The 19,855-nt window shown below is 47.1% G+C and overlaps 1 protein-coding gene across 2 annotated transcripts; it reads left to right on the top strand.

Moving 5' to 3' along the window:
• The first annotated feature begins 6,267 nt into the window (after positions 1–6,267).
• On the top strand, positions 6,268–19,855 carry DPF2 (double PHD fingers 2). Of its 2 annotated transcripts, XM_043927117.1 has the most exons (12): positions 6,268–6,419; positions 10,938–11,098; positions 11,485–11,592; positions 11,919–12,082; positions 12,897–12,989; positions 13,152–13,230; positions 13,740–13,781; positions 14,783–14,920; positions 15,043–15,171; positions 15,320–15,432; positions 15,947–16,028; positions 18,552–19,855. In XM_043927117.1, exons 1-12 carry the CDS (start codon positions 6,388–6,390, stop codon positions 18,626–18,628), a joined length of 1,218 nt encoding a protein of 405 aa, XP_043783052.1. In that variant the 5' UTR covers positions 6,268–6,387; the 3' UTR covers positions 18,629–19,855. The 2 variants fall into 2 exon arrangements, with proteins under 2 accessions (XP_043783052.1, XP_043783053.1); XM_043927118.1 differs by lacking the exon at positions 13,740–13,781.

Genomic DNA, 19,855 nt, shown 5'->3' with positions numbered 1-19,855 from the left:
CCCTCTCTTCCATCCTTTTGACCCTACAAAACTGACTCCCACCTCACCTCCAGCCTTTCCTGCTTCTAGGCCAAGATTTCATACTAGAGGTAGAGGCAGAATTGGAGCAGGGGACATTTTTCTTGGTCATACTACCTTTTTATTTTTCAGTGATTTTTTAAAAACTGTGATAAAACATATATAACATGAAATTTACCATTTCAATCATTTTTAAGCATATGGTTAAGTGGCATTAAATACATTCACATTATTCTGCAACCATCACCACTATCCATTTCCAGAACTTTTTTCATCTTCCCAAAGTGAAACTCCATACCCATTAAACACTAACTCCCCATCCCCCCAACCCCAGCCACTGGCAACCACCTTTCTACTTTATCTCCATGACTTTGACTTCTCTAGGCACCTGACACGAGTGGAATCACATGCTATTTGTCTTTTTTGTGATTGTCTTATTTCACTTCGCATGACAACTTCAAGGTTTATCCATGCTGTAGCAGGCACGGAAATTTCATTCTTTTTAAAAGCTGAGCGATATTCCATTGGGCTTTCCAGGTGGCACTAGTGGTAAAGAACCCACATGCCAATGCAAGAGAAATAAGAGACACAGATTCAATCCCTGGGTCAGGAAGATCTCCTGGAGAGGGAAATGGCAACCCACTCCAATACTCCAATATTCTTGCCTGGGAAGTCCCATGGACAGAGGAGCCTGGTGGGCTACAGTCCATAGGGTCATAAAGAGTTGGACACAACTTAGCAACTTAGCACCCAATATTCCATTGTCTGTATATTCCATGTTTTGTTTATCCATTTATCCAATCAATGGACACCTGGGTTGCTTCTACCCTTTGGCAATTGTGAATAATGCTGCTATGAGTATGGGTGTACATATATTTGAATCTCTATTTTCACTTCTTTGGGATGTGTATGGAAGTGAGATTGCTGAATCCTATAATTATTCTATATTTAATTTCTTAAGGAAGAGCCATTTTCCACTGGAGCGGCATCATTTTACATTCCCACCACCAGACTTTTTATTTTTAGTCCAAAAGTTTTGCCATCATTTAGAAATAGGAGTTGCAGTATCTGTAGTGGGATTTTGAACCCAGGTCTGTGAGGCCCCAAAGCCCATACTTGATTGCAACCCTCTACTCCCACTGGTGTTCAGCTTTCAGGCCCTGGTAAAGTATGAAGGCAAAGGGCGGGGAGCTGAAGGCCAGCACCGTCTTGCTTGCAGGCTCCCCCTCAGTTCTTGGGTGGCTTGGCCCCATCTGCCTGGGAGGGGAAGACAGGAAACATGACACCTTCCTTATAGCTTCACCCAGCCAGAAAACAGCCTGTCACCTTGGACCTGAGATGAGGATAAAGTGGCCATGGAAGGCGGACCTTCTTGTCCCAGGTTCTCGGAATTGCTCCCTACCTAGCAGGCACAAAGAACTCTGGGAACCCACTCGGGGCTACCATGCCTGGGTGGAGAAACGGAACTGGATGGGGAAACTGAAGCATCGGACTATCTAAACTTGGGACTAAGGTGGGCAGAGGTGGAGTGAAGGACCTTCCCCCTTCAGCTTGTATAGAGTTGTACCTACTCCCTACAGATACCACTCCCACAAAGGAGTGGCAAAGAGCTGGACATGGCGTAGCCACTGAACAACAGTAACAATGTATACCCACATATCTGCATCTAGATCTGCCAATTAGTACCATTTTTCCTAATTTGCTTTCTCTCCTTAAAAACTTTTTTCCCAACCTTTTGAAAGTAAGTTATAGACATCACGACTTGTCAGTATTTATTTCTGTTAAGTCTTTCTTTAGCTTTTTTGGGCTTTGTCTTCTTCAGTGTGTGAATTGGTGTATTTCATCACTTTTGTAAAATTATTAATCATTTTCTCTTTAAATATTGCCTTTACACCTTTTCTTTCTCTTCACCTTCTGGGACTCCAATTAAATATATCTTAGATCTCTCTATATTTATCCTCTGTTTCTACTCTAATTCTGTATTTCCTGTCCATATGTCTTCCATGCTGTATTAAGGATATGATAGTATCTTCCTGCATATCATACAATTCAGTGGTCCCCAACCTCTGGGATCTAATGCCTAATGATCTGAGGTGGAGCTGATGTAAGAATAATAAAGTGCACAATAAATGTGATGCACTTGAATCATCCTGAAACCATCCCGCCCTCCTCCAGTCCATGGAAAACTTGTCTTCCACGAAATGGGTCCCTGGTGACAAAATGGTTGGGGATCACTCTGGTAGCACACTTGTTCTGTCTTCAGCCGTGTCTAATATTCTTTTTAACCAATCTACGGTGTTCTTAATTTCAGTTATTCTATTTTTCAGTTGGAGTAGTTCAATGTGATTCTTTAAAAATTCCGTTGTGACACTTAACAGAAATTTGTTACCTGCAGATATTTTTACACTTGTCTTTATCTTCTTTAAACTCAGTAAGCAGTGTTCTTTTATGGTCGGTATCAGATAATTCCAGCATCTGTAATCTCTGTAGGTCAATTTGTGCTTTCTATTGGGTGCAGTCAGTTCTTATGCAAAGTTCCTTGTTTTTTTCTGTGCCTGAATGTCTTTGACTACGCGCTGGATATTGTATATGAAAAAGCACTTTTAAGACATAATTTAAGGCCTTCGATGGCAGTACGTTCTTTCAAAAAGGATATTGCTTCATCCCAAACATGCTCACTTCTACTAGGTGAGCAGAGGCATTATAAGGATGGGTCCACTTTAATCCAAATTCAAGGCTTGAGTTCCAGGGACTACTAGTCCATTGATGTTGGGATCACATCTTAAAGTATATATGTATTAGTAGCAGGGTATCTGACTTGGGGTATCTGACCTTGCGCAGGCTCTGAGTTTTGATTTTGACCCTCCCCACCAAAGACCACCAAATAAGAGCTCAGTTTCAGTTATATCTTCAAGATCAGTAAATGTCTCCAAGACAAAAACCGTCCTGAATTCTGGGCTTCCGCTGTGTTTCAACCTTCTAAATGTTGGAGCTGTAATTCTTCACTATATTATTAGCTTGTCAATGCTTTTAAGATTTTTTTCCTTTTTTTTAAAGATTTTTTCCTCTGTTTTTTATTTTCTTTTCAGTAGAAAGGTTGGAATTAAATATCCAACCAGGAGGCCTGTCTCCCATTAACTACCTGAATGTGATATTAGAAAGATCTCCTGGGCTTTGTTTACATTTCTCTTCGTCCTCAATGGGTAACAGCAATCCTGTTTACCCTAAACAATTAGAATCAATCACCCCAGCCATCAATGATACTTCCTTTTTACTTTCTTGCCCAGTGACAGGTAGAACTCAAAACAGCCCATTGGCAATCTCAGATTCTGTTAATAATTCAGAGAAATTATTATTGTGCCCCCTGGTGGAAGCCTTCCTCCCTTGTGTCCTAAAGGCTCTGGATCAGCCAGAGCCCAGAGTGGCGAGAACAGAAAACAAACATTTTGCAAAAGAACCATTAGCTGAGATTGCAAGACGCTGCACCCCCCTTCCACTTCTTGGTTCCTGCCTGTAAGAGAAACACTATATGTATCAGTCACTGGTTCAGTGATAGAGCATTTCTTAAAAGAATCCTAACAGAGAGACTTCCCTGGTAGTCCAGTGGCTAAGACTACATTCCCAATGCAGGGGGGCCCAGGTTTGATCCCTGTTCAAGGAACTAGATCCCACATGGCCCAACAAAGTGTCCACATGTCACAACTAAAGATCCTACATGCTGCAACAAAGATCAGAGATCCTACATATGGCAACCAAGACCCAGCACAACCAAATAAATAAAAGAAATAAAAAATCCTAAAAGAATCAAAAGCCATTGGTACTGGGCTCATAAACTGCCTTTCCAATAACAGAGAACTAGGCTAATTATCATTACTAATATCTTTTATTTAAAAACTTTTATTGAGACATACTACAGAGAAGTGCACAAATCTAGCGTAGGTCAACGAATCTAAGTGAACAAACTTGTGTAACCCAGAAAAGCAATATTACTAGCACCTTGGTAGCCACCTTATGCCCCCTCCTTGTTATTATCTTCCAAAGTGAACCACTTTCCTGATTTCTGCCCCCATAGTTTAGCATGTGTGATTATTTAATTTGATATAAATGGAATCACACAATATGTCCTCTTTGGAAATTGGCTTTTTTCAAATATTAAGTTTTTGAGATTCATTCATGTTGTTGTGTAGCAATAGTTTGTTCTTTTCCATGTTGCTTAATCCACTCTAGTGCTATGGGCATTTGGAATGTTCTAGTTTGGGGCTAATACAATTAATACTGTTGTGAGCATTCTTATACATGGTTTTTCATATATGCATGCACCAATAGAATTGCTGGGTCAGAAGGTATGTGTGTGTTCAGCTTCAGGGCTTGCACACTGTCTTAGCTCAGGCTGTTGTAACAAAGTACCATAGACAACAGATATTTATTTCTGACAATTCTGGAGGCTGGGAAATCCAAGATCAAGGTGCCAGCAAATTTGGTTCCTGATGGAATTCCACTTCCTGGCTTGTGGACATCTGCTTTCTTGCTGGGTCCTCACATGGCCTTTCCTCATGGAGAGATCTCCAGCTTCCTCTTCTGGAAGGGCACCAATCCCATCATGAGAACTCCACCCTCAGACTGCATCTAAACTTAATTACCTCTGAAAGACCCCACCTCCAAATACTATCAGACTTAGCGGGTAGGACTTAAACCTATGAATTTCGGGGTGGGGGCTTCCCTGGTGGTTCAGACAGTAAAGAATCTGCCTGCAATGCACGAGACTGGGATTTGATCCCTGAGTTGGGAAGATCCCCTGGAGGAGGGAATGGCTACCCACTCCAGTGTCCTTGTCTGGAGAATTCCACCGGCAGAGGAGTCAGATGGACTACAGTCCATGGGGTCGCAGAGTCGAACACAACTGAGCAACTAACGCTTCCACTTTTCACAAACATTCATGCTGAAACACACACTTTTGAATTCTTTTGGCGTCACCTTTGGTTCCCAGAATCATTTGGGGAACAAGAGTGCAACAGTATTGTCACTAGGTTTTCCTTCCAAGCTGCTGACATCTATTCTGCAAATTTGGTGCAGGGTAAACAATGACAAATACCACTCAACTCTCACCTGCCAAACTTGATTTTAAGGCACAATGATGGTAAGATGTGTCCTGATTCTGAAATACTAAAAGGGGGGGGGGGGGGCAGAGAATATGTGCATCTTAGAATTGATGAAATATGGCATATTACCAGGATGAAAGACCAAGCCCTGAGGACTCTGATGGGTCTAGGTAGATGTAAAGACAGAGAGCCAGCAAAAGAAGCTGAAGGAGCTGCCAGTGTGATAGGCAGACACCCAGGAGAGTGTGTGTCTCAGAGATGAGTTTGAAAAAGAAGTGAATGGCCAGTGTTGTCATGGGGGTTGATAGGCTGATAAAGACAGGGAGATCTCTAAATCTGTTGAAATGGAGATCGTGGTGTCTTTGTTAGCTGTTTCAATGAACTGATGAGAACAAAATCCCTATTAAACTGGGCAGAGAGACACTTGGAAATAAATCAACAGAGATAGTAAGTATAAACAGAATATGTGCTCTGAAAGTGTGAAAAGAAAGAGGGTGATAAAGGCAAAAAACGGCTTAAGGAAGGGCTCTGATATTTTTTAAAGAGGATATTAAGCCATGTTTGCAGATGAATTTGCATGATTCAACAGTGAAGGAGAAGTGAATGGTAGAGGAGAGGAAGCTGCAGGAGAGAAGTTCTTCAGAGGAGGAAAAGAGCTTAGGGGTAGGAAGCAGGGGAGAAGAGGTGGGGATCAATTAAGTCGGTGGCAGGAAGGTGGGGGAACTTTTGTCAGAACCCAATATTCGGGCTAAAGATTTGCCAGGTTCTTGGAGTTAATATTTCTCTCCCTAAAATGGGCAGCCCAAGAGGAGTGTGCACTGCTCTTACCTTCGGCTACCCACCAAACCCTAGTCTGTACGTGAGGGCAAAGGGCTATTAACTACGAGGTTAAAGGTCGGCGAGGTAACAGGACGCATGACCTCCATCTAGACCATCTCTGGGCTTGCCAGTTCTCACCAACTTCTCACCTTCTCATTTCTGGACCTGGTCACATCCTCCCTCCCTTCTCTCTTCTCACTAAACGGATGAGGCAAAACAGGAGCAGAAGCCTCTGGGCGCGCGCCCGCCTCTATTGCGCCTGCGCGTTCGTCCCTGGGTTTCCAGGCCGGGGAGAACCAGCCAGAAGCTCCTTCTCCGTCGCTCGCTCTCGGGCGCACGCGCCCGGGTGGCGCTTGCGCAGAAGGACAAGGAAATTGGTTCCCCCTGCGGTCCCAGCGCCTGCGCGCTGCGGGCTCTGGGCCTCCCGGCCTGAGGGAGAGAAGCCGGGAAGATGGCGGCTGTGGTGGAAAATGTAGTGAAGCTGTGAGTGGCCGTTTCTTTCTCTTCTAGGCTGGGAGGTCTTGTAAGGGACCTGGAAGCAGGGGGCGGTGTGGGAACAGACGAGGCGGAGAGAGGGACGTGCCCGGAGAGGCCGTGTTGCGACTCCTAGAGGGGAGGGCAACAGGAGACTCGGGAGAAGACGTTGCGCTTCTTTAGAAACTTGTGGAGGCCCTGAGGGGGGCACACGGGAGCCCCTAACGGGCAGCCTCCTTGTGGGGCTGGGCGCTCCTTTAGGCGGAAGGTTTCCAGAGTATGGCTTCCTTGTTGCGTACGAGAGACGGTCCCGGGTTCGCCTCAGTCCGGGGGAGCCGGGCCGACCCCCGCGAAGCCCGGCCGCCGACCCCTCCCCATCGGCTGCCCGCAGCGGGCCCCGGCGGAGCAGGCTCGGCCGCCCTGGCGCCGTTAAGCGCTCAGGGCTGTTTTGTTCTGAACAGCCCCGTGACGTTCCTGGGCGGGCGGGGGCGGGGGTGGGGTGGTCCTTGAGTATCAGGTACCCGAGACCAAAAATATTCCTGGGAAGAATTTGTGGAGGAACCGATACAGAGGGAAAGAACTTCAGGGAAGAGGGGCTTAGCGCCGGCCAGCCCCAACCATCAGAAAGCGGGCACTGGACGGACGCAGTCCAGTATGCCCTGGCCGCCCCGAGGGGCATCTAGGTCGGCCGTCTTCGCTTTGCAATACTCTTGGACTGGGCAGATTTCAAGCAAAGTTAAAGTTCATGGTGGTTTGGCAAACTGAGAATGGCCTGTTAGCTGTGAGTTAAAGATGCTTTGGGACTTGATTTAACCCAGCCTCCTCCCCCAAGAAGAATCTAAATGAGTTTTGCAATGGGTTCTTGCCCCCCACCCCCGTCGGCCAATAGCAAGCTCTTTAATGGACACATTTGGCTTGGTGCAGGGGTAGGAAAAATGAGGTGTCCAGCTTGGCTTTTGGATTTTGACTGGGTGAGAAAGTAAAGGTTTGGGAACTCTTCTAAGGGGCACACAGCTTCTCATCTGTCTTTGTAGTAGACTGAGCCCCACTCTTCACAAGAGCGTTTTTTCTAAGGGTACATTGCTTCTCTCCCTCCCCCTGCCTGGAGCCTTTTCTTTGAGAATGCTTTCCCACTTCCATTAAGCTAAGTGCCTTCTCCTTGTGGGTTTTTTGGTTGTGTGTTTTTTTTTTTCTAACATGCTTTCAGCTCCATCCTGCTGCCCATTTCAGCCACCCCTCCTCCCAACACTATTATCTTCCTCTCTGATCTGCCCACTTGAGTTTCCCCAGCTCTCTCTCCAAGCTGACATTTCCCTCAATTTAGAAATGACGCTGCTGATCTACCATTTATATGTTATCCATACTGACTCAGATGTTCTTTCTTTGTTTCCCTGCCTTTCTCTTTGTTGACTGCCCCTGTCCCATTGTAAAGGGAGGTTTTACACAGGTTTCATGCCTCTCGAAAAAGAATCAAAGCTTCTACCTTGGAAAGCTTACTGTAATGGGGGAATGTCAAAACTTGCCTAGGTTTAAGAGTTTTACGTAGTGAGATTGTTTATGTTGGAAGACTTTCATCTGGGAAATAAGGTCACCAACCCTTTTATGCAATATTGGAAGTGAGGGGTTGCCGGTTTAAATAGAGCTTGTTTCTCTTTAAAGATCTGTAGAGATAGTGAGGGTCACCAACTCCTGATTCCTGGGTACCAGTAATAAATAACCAACTTTCTGCTCCTCGATTCTACCTGTAAAGAGCTGTGGACCACAGTTAATACATTTGCCTACAGAACCTGCTCTTTAAAAAGAGATTTCCAGTCTTCCTGTACCGTTCTTGTCCTGGAAAGAGATCCTTTTCTTGACCACGGTGTGCCTAGTCTTTTGACTGCTGAGGTTTTACATCGAGGTCAGGACTACTAGCTCATCTTTTCTGACTTGCATCTTGTTCTGGGAGAAGAATTTTCCTATTTATAAATTCTCTGTCCCTCCCAAATGTGGTGTCAGAATTGAAACAATCTTTAACGGATCTTACCAGGGTAAAATAATAGTATAAAAGAGCTGTGGTTGCTGACTGGTTTTGAAATCCTCTAAGTTAGGTAACAAGATCTGAAGAATGATGTTAGCTTAAAATTTCTTGCAGTAGGAGCCTTAGATTCTTAAGAGAGCTCTCATTCTTCCTTGCTCTATTCTCATCAGATGCTCTCTTCCTCCAACTTGTATTTCGTTATCAGCTCTCTCACTCACAATGCAGTTTGCCCCACCTTCTGAAATCCCATTTAACTCACAGGAGCTTTGATAGAACATCTCTCTCTCATCCATATCTCAACACCCCCCCCCTCCCCCCCCCCCCCCCCCCCGCACCGCCACACAGTTTCCAGCCTCCTTGCTCTGACTTTGCAGTTCTCAGCCTGTCTAGCCCTTCCTTCCATCTGACTTACAGTGTCAGTATCAATTTCCATCAGCAGAAACAAAGGCGCTGCCGCACTTAGCCTTGTTTATCCAATTTTCCTCTGTTTAGTGAGGACGTGGCTGCCTCCTAAAGGCGAGCAAATATGAGCCTATTCCTTCTCTTTACTCTCCAGCACAGGCTTCATGCCTACCTCAAATTACAGTCATTACAGCACATTGACTCAAGCCAGACTGTCTTGTGGTGTCACTGCCTGCGTGCAATGTGTGTCTTTTTCAGTTGCTGGGAACGTTCTAAGCTGTGCCTCAGTGGTCTATTGTGGCTGCCCCGTGAAAGCTGCTCTTAGATTCCAGAGCAGGGTTTGTTGCTGCAGGTTGAGTTATGAACATAAGCGACAGAGATTTGCTGTGTTCAGCTTCTCATGCTTGGAGTCTCCCTCTTGTAGAATATGTCAGAGCTTATCTAGTTCAGCGTCCCTAGTCAGTAGGCACCCCACTCCAGTACTCCTGCCTGGAAAATCCCATGGACGGAAGAGCCTGGTGGGCTGCAGTCCATGGCAGCACTATGAGTCAGACACAACTGAGCAACTTCCCTTTCACTTTTCACTTCCATGCATTGGAGAAGGAAATGGCAACCCACTCCAGTGTTCTTGCCTGGAGAATCCCAGGGACGGGGGAGCCTGATGGGCTGCTGTCTATTGGGTCTCACAGAGTCGGACACGACTGAAGCAACTTAGCAGCAGCAGCAGTAGTCACTAGCATACCTGAGGTCCATGTGGGTTGACTAAATGTCCACATTTATGTGGTGACTTGCAGCCAAGCCAGATCTTTTTACTTCTGAGTCAGGATATTCCAGACACCTTCATGGGTGCTGAGGATATTGTGGGAAAGAAATCATCTGCCCTCAGTTTGTTTACTTTAAGATCAATCAAGGGGAATTCCCTGGTGGTCCAGTGGTTAGGACTCGGCACTTTCACTGCTAAGGGCATAGGTTCAATCCCTGGTTGGCAGACTTTAAGATCCTTCAAGCCACATAGTGCGAGGAAAGAAAAAGTTTGCTCAAATATATAAATGTGAATTGAATTAGTTTAAGCTCTAGTATTACTGTGCTTGTTAAACCCTGAAGGATGAGAACAGGGTTGGTTCTATATAGATGCTTCCTAGAACCAGATAACTCCTGGCATGGTGCCGTTTTGCAGCTTTTTAAAGTGCTTAAAAAATTCGGATTTCAGAGTAAGTCTTTTGAGTTCAAAAAGGTTTTCTTTAAAAAATTGATGGTGTGAGAATGGAGAAGGTTCTAGAAGAGGCCTTTGTGCAAACAGGTTTTCTATCAGTGTAATGGTACTTAGTAGAAAGTAGGCTTCAAGGGTGTTTACATATTTCCAAATGTTTTCTATTGGTTGTAAAGTTAGTATATAGAATTAGCTACTTTGCAAATACCTAGTTTAAAACTCAAAAGATATAGAATGGCACAAAGGAGAAAGTCCCCTAGTCACCTGGTTTTTCTCTTGGATGCCTACAGTTTCTCTTCCACCACTTAGGGACATAAAAGGTAGCATCTCATAACACTCCTCAGCCCTGTACCTTTTTTTTTTTTTTTTTTTTTGTAGTTATCTTAGAGATTGTTTAATATTTGTACATGAAGAGCTTCCTTTTTTTTTTTTTTTAATAGCTATGTTGAATTTCTTTTTATGGATGGAGTTTGCTAAACTTTAGTAAGTCCCCCCAGATCTTTTGAACTCTTCTTTGTAAACAGGAGTAACTTCAGCTTCTCAGAATCCTGAGGGGTAAGAGAAGTAGCACTTTGGTTACCAAAGGGTTGGATTCATGAGTGGCACAGAACGAACATTATTTTCTTCTCCTCTTTGTGGGTTAGACTAAGGACTGATTAGACACAGGGTGCAATCATGTGCTCTGACAGTAATTTATTTGTAAGATACTTTTCCTCATAATGGCCTAGTGAAGGGGTTTGGTGTCCCATGAGGCAGAAATGGAAGCAAATAAAAGCAGAGTGACATTCTCCCTGTCCCTTGAGCCTTCTAGAGAAGCAGATGGCAAGGGAAAGGGATAGCCCAGCACATAAACACACACATGTGCAGTCACACCTAAGTTTTATCTTTTCTGCAGGCTTGGGGAGCAGTACTACAAAGATGCCATGGAGCAGTGCCACAATTACAATGCCCGCCTCTGTGCTGAGCGCAGTGTACGCCTGCCTTTCTTGGACTCACAGACGGGAGTAGCCCAGAGTAACTGTTATATCTGGATGGAAAAGCGACATCGGGGTCCAGGTGAGAATCCACTCAGGAGCCCAGGGAGGAAGCAGCTTCCTCATCTTAGGTGATGAGCCAGCTGAATGGGTTTTCCCTTTTGCTTTCCACCCAGGGATGCATACGGTCTTCCCATGATTAGAAACCTGGAGAGGTTGAAGCACCTTTTGTTTTCCACAGGGCTATACTGCTCAGGGTCTTGCTGGGCTCTGGAGAGCTATGTGTTAGCCAAGGCCCCTGAGCTTACATCTGTTTTCTTGTCCATAAGCCATGCTTCCTCCAACCCCAGGCGCTCACCATCCATATTCCTCCCTTGCTCTAGAACACTACTCATGTAGAAAGTGTTTGATACTATTTTCTAGGGCTGTGTTAGGGTTTGATTTCTCTCTTTTTCCTACCTTCCTTAGGATTGGCCTCTGGGCAGCTGTACTCTTACCCTGCCCGGCGCTGGCGGAAAAAGCGGCGAGCCCACCCTCCTGAGGATCCAAGGCTTTCTTTCCCATCTATTAAACCAGGTAAAGCACAGTCCTCCCTGAAAGGGATATACCCTTCTGCATAGTCAGAGGCCTGCTAATCGCTTGTTACATACCAGGCCCAGTGCTAGATTCTAAAGATACCAAAATGAATGAGATGTGAGTCTCTCTGTAAAGAATTCAGTCTAATAGTTAAGAGACAAGTAAACAGATAAGTTATGATGCCAAGTAAACCAAAGCATCTTGGTTCCTGGGCAGCCAGAGACCAGAAGACAGTGACTGGCTTGTGATTGGTCTGACACTGTGTAGACCAGGCAGGTCTGTGTTCAGCCCTTCTGAGCCTTACCTCCTCCTGACCTTGCCCGCAGACACAGACCAGACCCTGAAGAAGGAGGGGCTGATCTCTCAGGACGGCAGTAGTTTAGAGGCTCTGTTACGCACCGACCCCCTGGAGAAGCGAGGCGCCCCCGATCCCCGAGTTGATGATGACAGCCTGGGCGAGTTCCCTGTAACGAACAGTCGAGCGCGGAAGGTACACAATTAACACTGTGGTTAAGGAAACTGTGGAGGAAACCAGCCTCCTCTTCATCAGAGGCCACCCGGTAATCAGAATAGCAGCAGAAGCTATAGGCCATGGGGGGCCCCTGCTCTTCTGTTCCTGCCCCATTCCTTAATGAGCGCCGGGTACTGACTGGCTTCATTGTCACCATCCTGTCTTTCCTGTTCCTTTTCTCGTAACTATAGACTCTCGTCTTATGTTGCCACCAGAGTTTTTTTAGTGCCTGAGGTTACATAGGTGATGTCCCTGCCAACAAGGAAGCGAAAACTGTACATAAAAATATGTCAGGCACTATGCTGAGCGCTTTTCTATCATTTTCTGCAGTCTCTACAATCTTAGGAAATAGGTACCATTGCCCATTTCACATACCTGGGAGCTGCAACACATTAGTGAAAAGAAAAACTTGCCACAAGTAAGCAGCAAAGCTCCAGTTTAACTCTAGGAAGTTAGGTGTTGGAAGGGAACCGCTGCTGACATGCTTCCAGGTGGCAGATCAGAGGCAGAAGAGGGCATGCTACTTGGGGTATCAGGGAAATTTTTATGAAAACATGGCGTTTGATTTAGCTACTTGGAGATGGTGAGAAAGGCATTCCAGGCTGGGGGAACAACATGAAGAAAGGCCCAGAGAAAGGAGAGCCCAAAGCCTTGAAAGAACAGCAGTGAGGAGTGAGGCTGGAGTGGAGCCGCTGGGTCATGGAGGCGGGTCTGGCAGCCTTGGCCAGTCCCATCATGGGGGAGCTGTTGGATGTTCTCATTTCTGCCCATCCTAATCCTCCTGTCTACTCAGCGGATCCTAGAACCAGATGACTTCCTGGATGACCTTGATGATGAGGACTATGAAGAAGACACTCCCAAACGTCGGGGCAAGGGGAAGTCCAAGGTGAGGGGCAGCCCGGGGGGTTGGGGAGCCTGCAGAGTCCCACAGTCTTACTGCTTCATGTTGCTGTCATCCTTCCTGAATGAGATTAGCAGCCACTACCAGGAGAGTAACTCTTCAGGCCTAGACACCTTAGTAAGGGCATCTTTTTGCTCTTCTTTGCAGAGTAAAGGTGTGGGCAGTGCCCGTAAGAAACTGGACGCTTCCATCCTGGAGGATCGGGACAAACCCTATGCCTGTGACAGTGAGTGCCTCACGAGTGGGTGGGTAGTCCTTGCCTTGGACCCAGCTCCTCAGGATATGAGAGGAGGGAAAGTTGTATTCTTGCTGAAAGTGGTAAAACAAGCTTGGACTCTTGTCTTGCCTGCTGACTGGTTCCTTCTGAGATCCCAAAGAGGCCCTGGCCTCTGCTGCACGATGGGTGAGCCTTGCATGCTCTGGGGGAGATTTCTGCTGTCCTCTGGGGTGGGGGTGCCCATGAGGGACACACAGCAGGCAAAATTGGCCTCTCAGTAGATGACATCTGGGCCTGCTGGCCCCAATCAAGTCAGGCCCCAGGAGTCCAACGCTGACTTTTCCAACGTCTGTTCCCTCTTCCCCTTTTCTCTGCCTCACCCCACTTCTGACCCTCCACCCTGGGAGCACCGTCACCGCTGGGGTTTCTCTCTCGTTTGCTCTGCTTTCCTGCTGCTGCCGTACCTGTCTAAAGTGTACCAAGGCCCTCTTCTCATGACTTTTCTTTCTGTCTTTCAGATAGTTTCAAACAAAAGCATACCTCGAAAGCGCCCCAGAGAGGTAGCTCTCTCAACTTCTCAGACTTTTGGTTTTCCTATCCCTTTTCCCCTTCTCCCTTTGTTCCTGCCTTTCTCATCTGTGATGCTAGTGTTAAGGTCCCTGGAATGGCATGGAGATAGGAGCCCTGGACCTTCTGTTGCGGTCCACTCCTCACAGTCCTGGAAGCTGCTTCTACCTGCTTGTCTCCACCACATTGCTCTAGGGCTGCTTGGGCCCACTGCATGGGGTGGCTTCAGAAGCATTCTGAGGGACCCGTTATCCCAGATTCCTCTGCTTCCGCTTCCCCAAAACAGACATGTGGTGGTCAGCTAACGTTCCCCATCATCCTGCCACCCTTCCCATCCCTTCCCCATTCCTTTCCTGCCACCCCCCTATTCTTGATATCACTGCTCAAAGGTACAGGGTGCCTCGTGGGGATCTGCTCTCCTTGCTGGTTGAGGGGTCGTTGGTTGGACAGAGCACTGATGTGGGCATGTCTTTGAGTTTCTCTGGGGGACAGCTACCCCAGCAGACTCAGTTGATAGATTTTCCCCGAGAGATCCACCCCTACTTCTTTATTTGGGCAGAGGTGGGCTGTGTTGTATATAGGGAGTAGCATGAGCCTACATTTACTGAAAGGTAAAAAAGTTTGGAGTCTTAGCTTTCCTCCTGCCTGCCATTATTGCAAAACTATAGAAGGTCCCTTTCCTTCCTGACCTGGACCTCCCCAGACTATTCCCAGGGCAGGCAGAAGGTAAGGGCTCAGTCTCCCAGACAGCTTGAGTGGAGGAGTAGAGAAGGCTGTGCTCTGGGCTTTAGTAAGTGGAGGAGCCATGGAAGCTTGAGAGCACCTGGGCCTGATGTTCCTGGCCACGGGGAGGCGGCTCTCAGTAAAGGTCTGTCCCTGAGCAGAGCTGATGGGGGTGGTTACCTCTGCTCAGGTGGAGCCTACAGCTTAGAGGGGCAGGGATGAGGTACCCTCAGATCCTAACACCTTTCTCTGCAATCTTCTCCCCACTCAGTTTGTGGAAAACGTTACAAGAACCGACCAGGCCTCAGTTACCACTATGCCCACTCCCACTTGGCTGAGGAGGAGGGCGAGGACAAAGAAGACTCACAGCCACCCACCCCAGTTTCCCAGAGGTCCGAGGAGCAGAAATGTAAGCTGGTGTCAGGTGGGGCAAGCAGGAGTCAGCCTGGCTGTGAAAAACCCTCGCAGGGATGTCAGGAGACCCAGAGGTCCACATGGGTATCGTCTGAGTTTTTCCCTTTCCCGTTATAGCCAAGAAGGGTCCTGATGGATTGGCCCTGCCCAACAACTACTGCGACTTCTGCCTGGGGGACTCCAAGATCAACAAGAAGACAGGACAGCCCGAGGAGCTGGTGTCCTGTTCTGACTGTGGCCGCTCAGGTATCTCCAACCCAGGGCCAGTGCAGCCCCTGCCGGCACCCAGACCCTGAGGGGCCCATGGCTCACCAGCATCCAGTGGCTGTTATAGCCAGGTCACCTCACTGCTCCCCAGTCTTCAGCTCCCTGATTCACTCGCTCTCCTCCACAGGGCATCCATCCTGCCTCCAGTTCACCCCCGTGATGATGGCAGCAGTGAAGACCTACCGCTGGCAGTGCATCGAGTGCAAGTGCTGCAACATCTGTGGCACCTCCGAGAATGACGTGCGTGTCCCCCCACCCCCACCCCAGCACACTCCTGCTCAGCTTTTCCTGTCCTTTCCACCAGTAGGAACTTTGATTTATTTGGCAGGTGTTCACTGAGTATCTACTTTGTGTCAGACCCTGTTTTAGGCACTAAGGACGCTGAAGACAAACAATGTCCCTACTTTCATAGGCTTTACGCTCTTGTGTGAACAAGCAATTAGCAAGGAAATGAGTGACATCTTTATGATGTTCCATGCAGAGAATGAAACCAGTATTTTGGTTAACTGTTAGAGTAAGTGAATAACTGATTTAGATAGCAAGGTCTTTTCTGAGGCTGTTGGGGTCCCGGTGGGATGACAGTGACTTTCTGGGTGGAGCGGGACAGCAGTGGTTTTTTGCCCAGAGGGTCCCACATCTGTTCTTCCTGCCATCTGCCCCCGCCCCTCTTGGAAGAACCCTCCTAACCCATTCAGCAGCCCAGGCAAGGGGAGTCGTTCACCTCCCCCTTCCTCTTCCATCTCACCTCCTCTAGGATCAGCTGCTCTTCTGTGATGACTGCGATCGTGGCTACCACATGTATTGTCTAACCCCGTCCATGTCTGAGCCTCCTGAAGGTAGGTTTCCCGGTACTCTTACTTAGAACAAGTAGTTATTAGCGACTTGGAAAGTCACTTACACAGTGGGTGTATTCCCGTTATCAGTGATGCAGTCTTCCCGGTTAGGGAGGAGGCTCTTAGCCTTCACTCAGTCCAGAGTGCTTTACGAGCATTGCAACTTCTAGGGTGTGACATTCTTACGTTAGCACCAGATAACATGTACAGCCACAGAAAATGGACAGCCTGAAGGAAAACATGCTGAGCAGAAAATAATTACCAGAGGAGAGAGCTGTTATCCTTCAGCCAGCCTACAAAACTCAGTCATAGTTTGTCCAGTGAGGGACTTTGGTTTCACCACTCCATGCCTGACAGATTTGAGTGTTCATTTCCACCAGTTGGGAGAGGGAGCTGAACCTGGAACCTGAACAGTTTGCTCCGGCCCTCCAGCAGTGCTTAATAAGATGCTTCAAATTTATGGAAGGTCTTCGATGAAACCAGTGGGGACACCAAAAAGCGGCTGCCTCTCCACAAGTCCTCTTCTCACCAGATTTCTATGCTGAAGTCCCTCCTTTATAGAAATTCAGAAGCTTACTCAGGAGCACATGAAGCCCAGGAGCTGTTCCTGTGACAGAGGATGTGGGCCAGCATTATAGGCGAGAGAAAGTAGCTCACTGCCTGATGTGAGCTGACTTGCAGTGTAGGTCAGACTGCTGTCACCTCCTAGAGGAGGATGTCACTAACAAAGTCTGAGGGTCCTTTAACAGCTGCAGGGAAGCACTCACTCGATCTTTCATCTGTCACACCACATTTATTTGTTTTATCTGTCAGGCAACATTTAGGGAGAAGTAGCATGTTTGGTGGAGAAGGAAATGGCAACCCACTCCAGTGTTTTTGCCTGGGGAAGCCCAGGGATGGGGGAGCCTGGTGGGCTGTCGTCTGTGGGATCACACAGAGTCGGACACGACTGAAGTGACTTAGCAGCAGCAGCAGCATGTTTGGTATTTTTTTTTTAACCATAAAATACCAATTCATAGGCAAAATTCTGCATTAACTATAGAAAGGCTTTTCTATGGAAGTGCTGTCAGACATTGAGGTAGTAGAGAGTTGCAGGCAGCTGGGGAGTACCCGCTAGAACCATCAAATGGTCCAGCCTCTAGGTCAGGAATTCCAAACTATGACCCCAGGCCAAACCGAGCTGAACCCCGTATATATAACTCACAAGCTAAAAATGATTTTTACATTTTTAAACAGAGTTTAAAAAAAAAAAAAAGACTGCACTATGTGGCTTACAAAGCCTGAGGTAGTTAACACTGTCTGGCAGTTTACAGAAAAATGTTTATCAACTGCTATATATTGACCATTGGGTTAGAAAGGACCTTAGGTTTTTGAGAGTCACCTCTGAAGAGCTGACTAAAGCTATGGATTCTTTCCCTCAGAATGATGTTGAAATACACATAAGTACAACTATGTTTATAGTTTTGAGGCATTAAGGGCTAATTTTGTTTCTCCAAAAAAAAGGCATAGAAGAATTTAGCTGTAGCAAGTATTAATAAATGAGGTATCAACCAGTTATTTTTCTTATAAGGATTATTATTTCCTATTTGTTTTTTTTTTATGAAACCAGACTTGGGTCACAGTAAGTTGCATCATCATAGCTGGCCCCCTTTTCCTCTCATTGGGTCCTCGGCCTCTGCTCAGACACCTGGTGATGGTGGAGAGCCCTTCTCTTCTGTCTGTGGGCTTTGCAGAAAACTCTACTGTGGAATCAGTATTGGTTTCTCTAGACCCCCTATTCATGATTTTTATTCTAGCCTTTGGGGCCATGAGAACAAAGTCTGGCTCTTCTGTAATCACAAGTTTAAAGTTCGGTTGCTTTAAAAAAGTTTTATGTCTCCCCAGGTCCTATTTGGTGATTATAATTTATTAGGCCCAGAGGTCTTGGGAATCTGTATTCTAAAATAGGCCTCTATGGAGAAGGAAATGGCAACCCACTCCAGTATTCTTGCCTAGAAAATCCCATGGGCAGAAGAGCCTAGTGGGCTACAGTCCATGGGGATACAGTTTAGCAACTAAACAACAACAATAACAGGAACTGTGCAACAGCTGCAACAAAGATGAGTATTTTATTTTAAATCTCTTATAAAATTTCAGCCATACAGTATTCCCCACAAGTCAGCTAACTTATATGAGATTCACACATTTCCCATTCTATAAAAATGAAATTTCATGTCTTGATGTCTCATTCTTGAGGGTACTGTCAGAACTGCCTGAAAATGGAAACAGCTATTATTTGGATAAAAGAGAATTAAAAAAAAAAATAGGCCTCCAGGTGATTCTTTCATCTCCATTGAGAATTATTTTTCATGCTGTTTCAAGACCTAGAGTTTGTCCCTGCTCAAGATAACTGTGAAACTTTGCTACTGCAGCACATCTCCAGTCCTACCTGTAGCCAGTCCTGCCACTGGAGGTGAGGGGTGGAGGTCGAAGGACAGCAGGTGAGGATTGTGTGGAGCCCTCCTAACCCTTTATGCTTCTCTGCAGGAAGTTGGAGCTGCCACTTGTGTCTGGACCTGTTGAAGGAAAAAGCTTCCATCTACCAGAATCAGAACTCCTCTTGATGTGGCCACCCCCGACCCCTCATACATCTAGGGCTGTTCTCTCCTCCTTTCTGTTTTTCATACCCACTTTCCCTTCCCCCTCTCTTTCTCGAGTCCAGAGAATCGCAGGGTGGTCACGCCAACCTGCCTTTGGCAGCAGCAAGCTGAGGTGGTAGCTCTGACCACCTCTGGCCCCAGGCCCTCAGGGAGAACGGAGCAGCACACTGCTCCAGGGCATGGCTGCGGGCCCAGCTTCCCCCTGCTCGCCCTGAAGTGCATTCGCTCTGTCTGCCTTGGGCCGAGGCCCTGGTGATCACAGGGTTCAAACCTCCGAGAAAGAGTGGGAGAGCAGCTCACTTCTCTCAGCTCGGCCTCCACTCTGGCCCCAGGGTTTTCCCTTCCTGTGAAGGTGAGTCAGACTGGGGCCTATGCCAGAGCAGCTGGGAGTGAGAACTGAGCAAGCTGGCAAGCAGCTGCCCATGCCCTCGTGCTGCTTAGCCTCACCGCCTCCTTCCCCGAGTGGCTTTCTGCGGCCCTCTGTTCCTGCAACCCAGGATCCTTTACCTGAGCCAGGACGCTCTTGGTCCTGCTCCTGACTCTACCCGGTTCCCACCGACCTGCCCCAGGGGGAGTAGCAGCCTCGCCCTGATGTTCCTTGTGCTTGCCTGTTTAATTCTCACAGGCCCTGGTCTCTAGTGACTGAAGCATTCCCCACCCTTGTTATTTTCTGTCTTCTGCCCCGCCTCCCTCCTTATTCCCTTTGGTTTTGTGGGGAGAGGGGAAGCATCACGGGGCCAGGCCAGAAGCTTGGGGGCCACTGGGAGATATTGGATAATGTGCCTGTTTTTTAACTCGATGAAAAAGCCTACCTCCGAAATCCCCTTTTTGTTCTTCCTGGACCTGGGCATTCAGCTCCTGCCCTTAACTGAATTGGGAGCCTCTGCCGCCTGCTCTTGTGTATCCTGTCTCCTGGGTCGTGGGGAAGCCACCTAGACATCTCTTTCTTCCCTCGCACACTTGGCTAGCAGCTGGTAAGGTCTTTCACACCCTGATTCTTTAATTTTCTGCCTGGTGACACTTTAAGTAATAGGGGGAACTGTTCATCCCAGGACAGCCTGGAATGTCCTTCCCCTTGGCTGTGGGCAGGCCCTAATTCACTGTCACTTTGGAGTTGAGGTGTCTTTTTTTTCTTTCTTTCCTTAGTTCCTATATTCTAAGCATTAGTACAAATAAACATTTTTACACAGA

The sequence above is a fragment of the Cervus elaphus genome, chromosome 2, assembly GCF_910594005.1.
Source record: "Cervus elaphus chromosome 2, mCerEla1.1, whole genome shotgun sequence".
NCBI classification, from domain to species: domain Eukaryota; kingdom Metazoa; phylum Chordata; class Mammalia; order Artiodactyla; family Cervidae; genus Cervus; species Cervus elaphus.
This window is presented reverse-complemented; position numbering and strand designations above follow the sequence as displayed.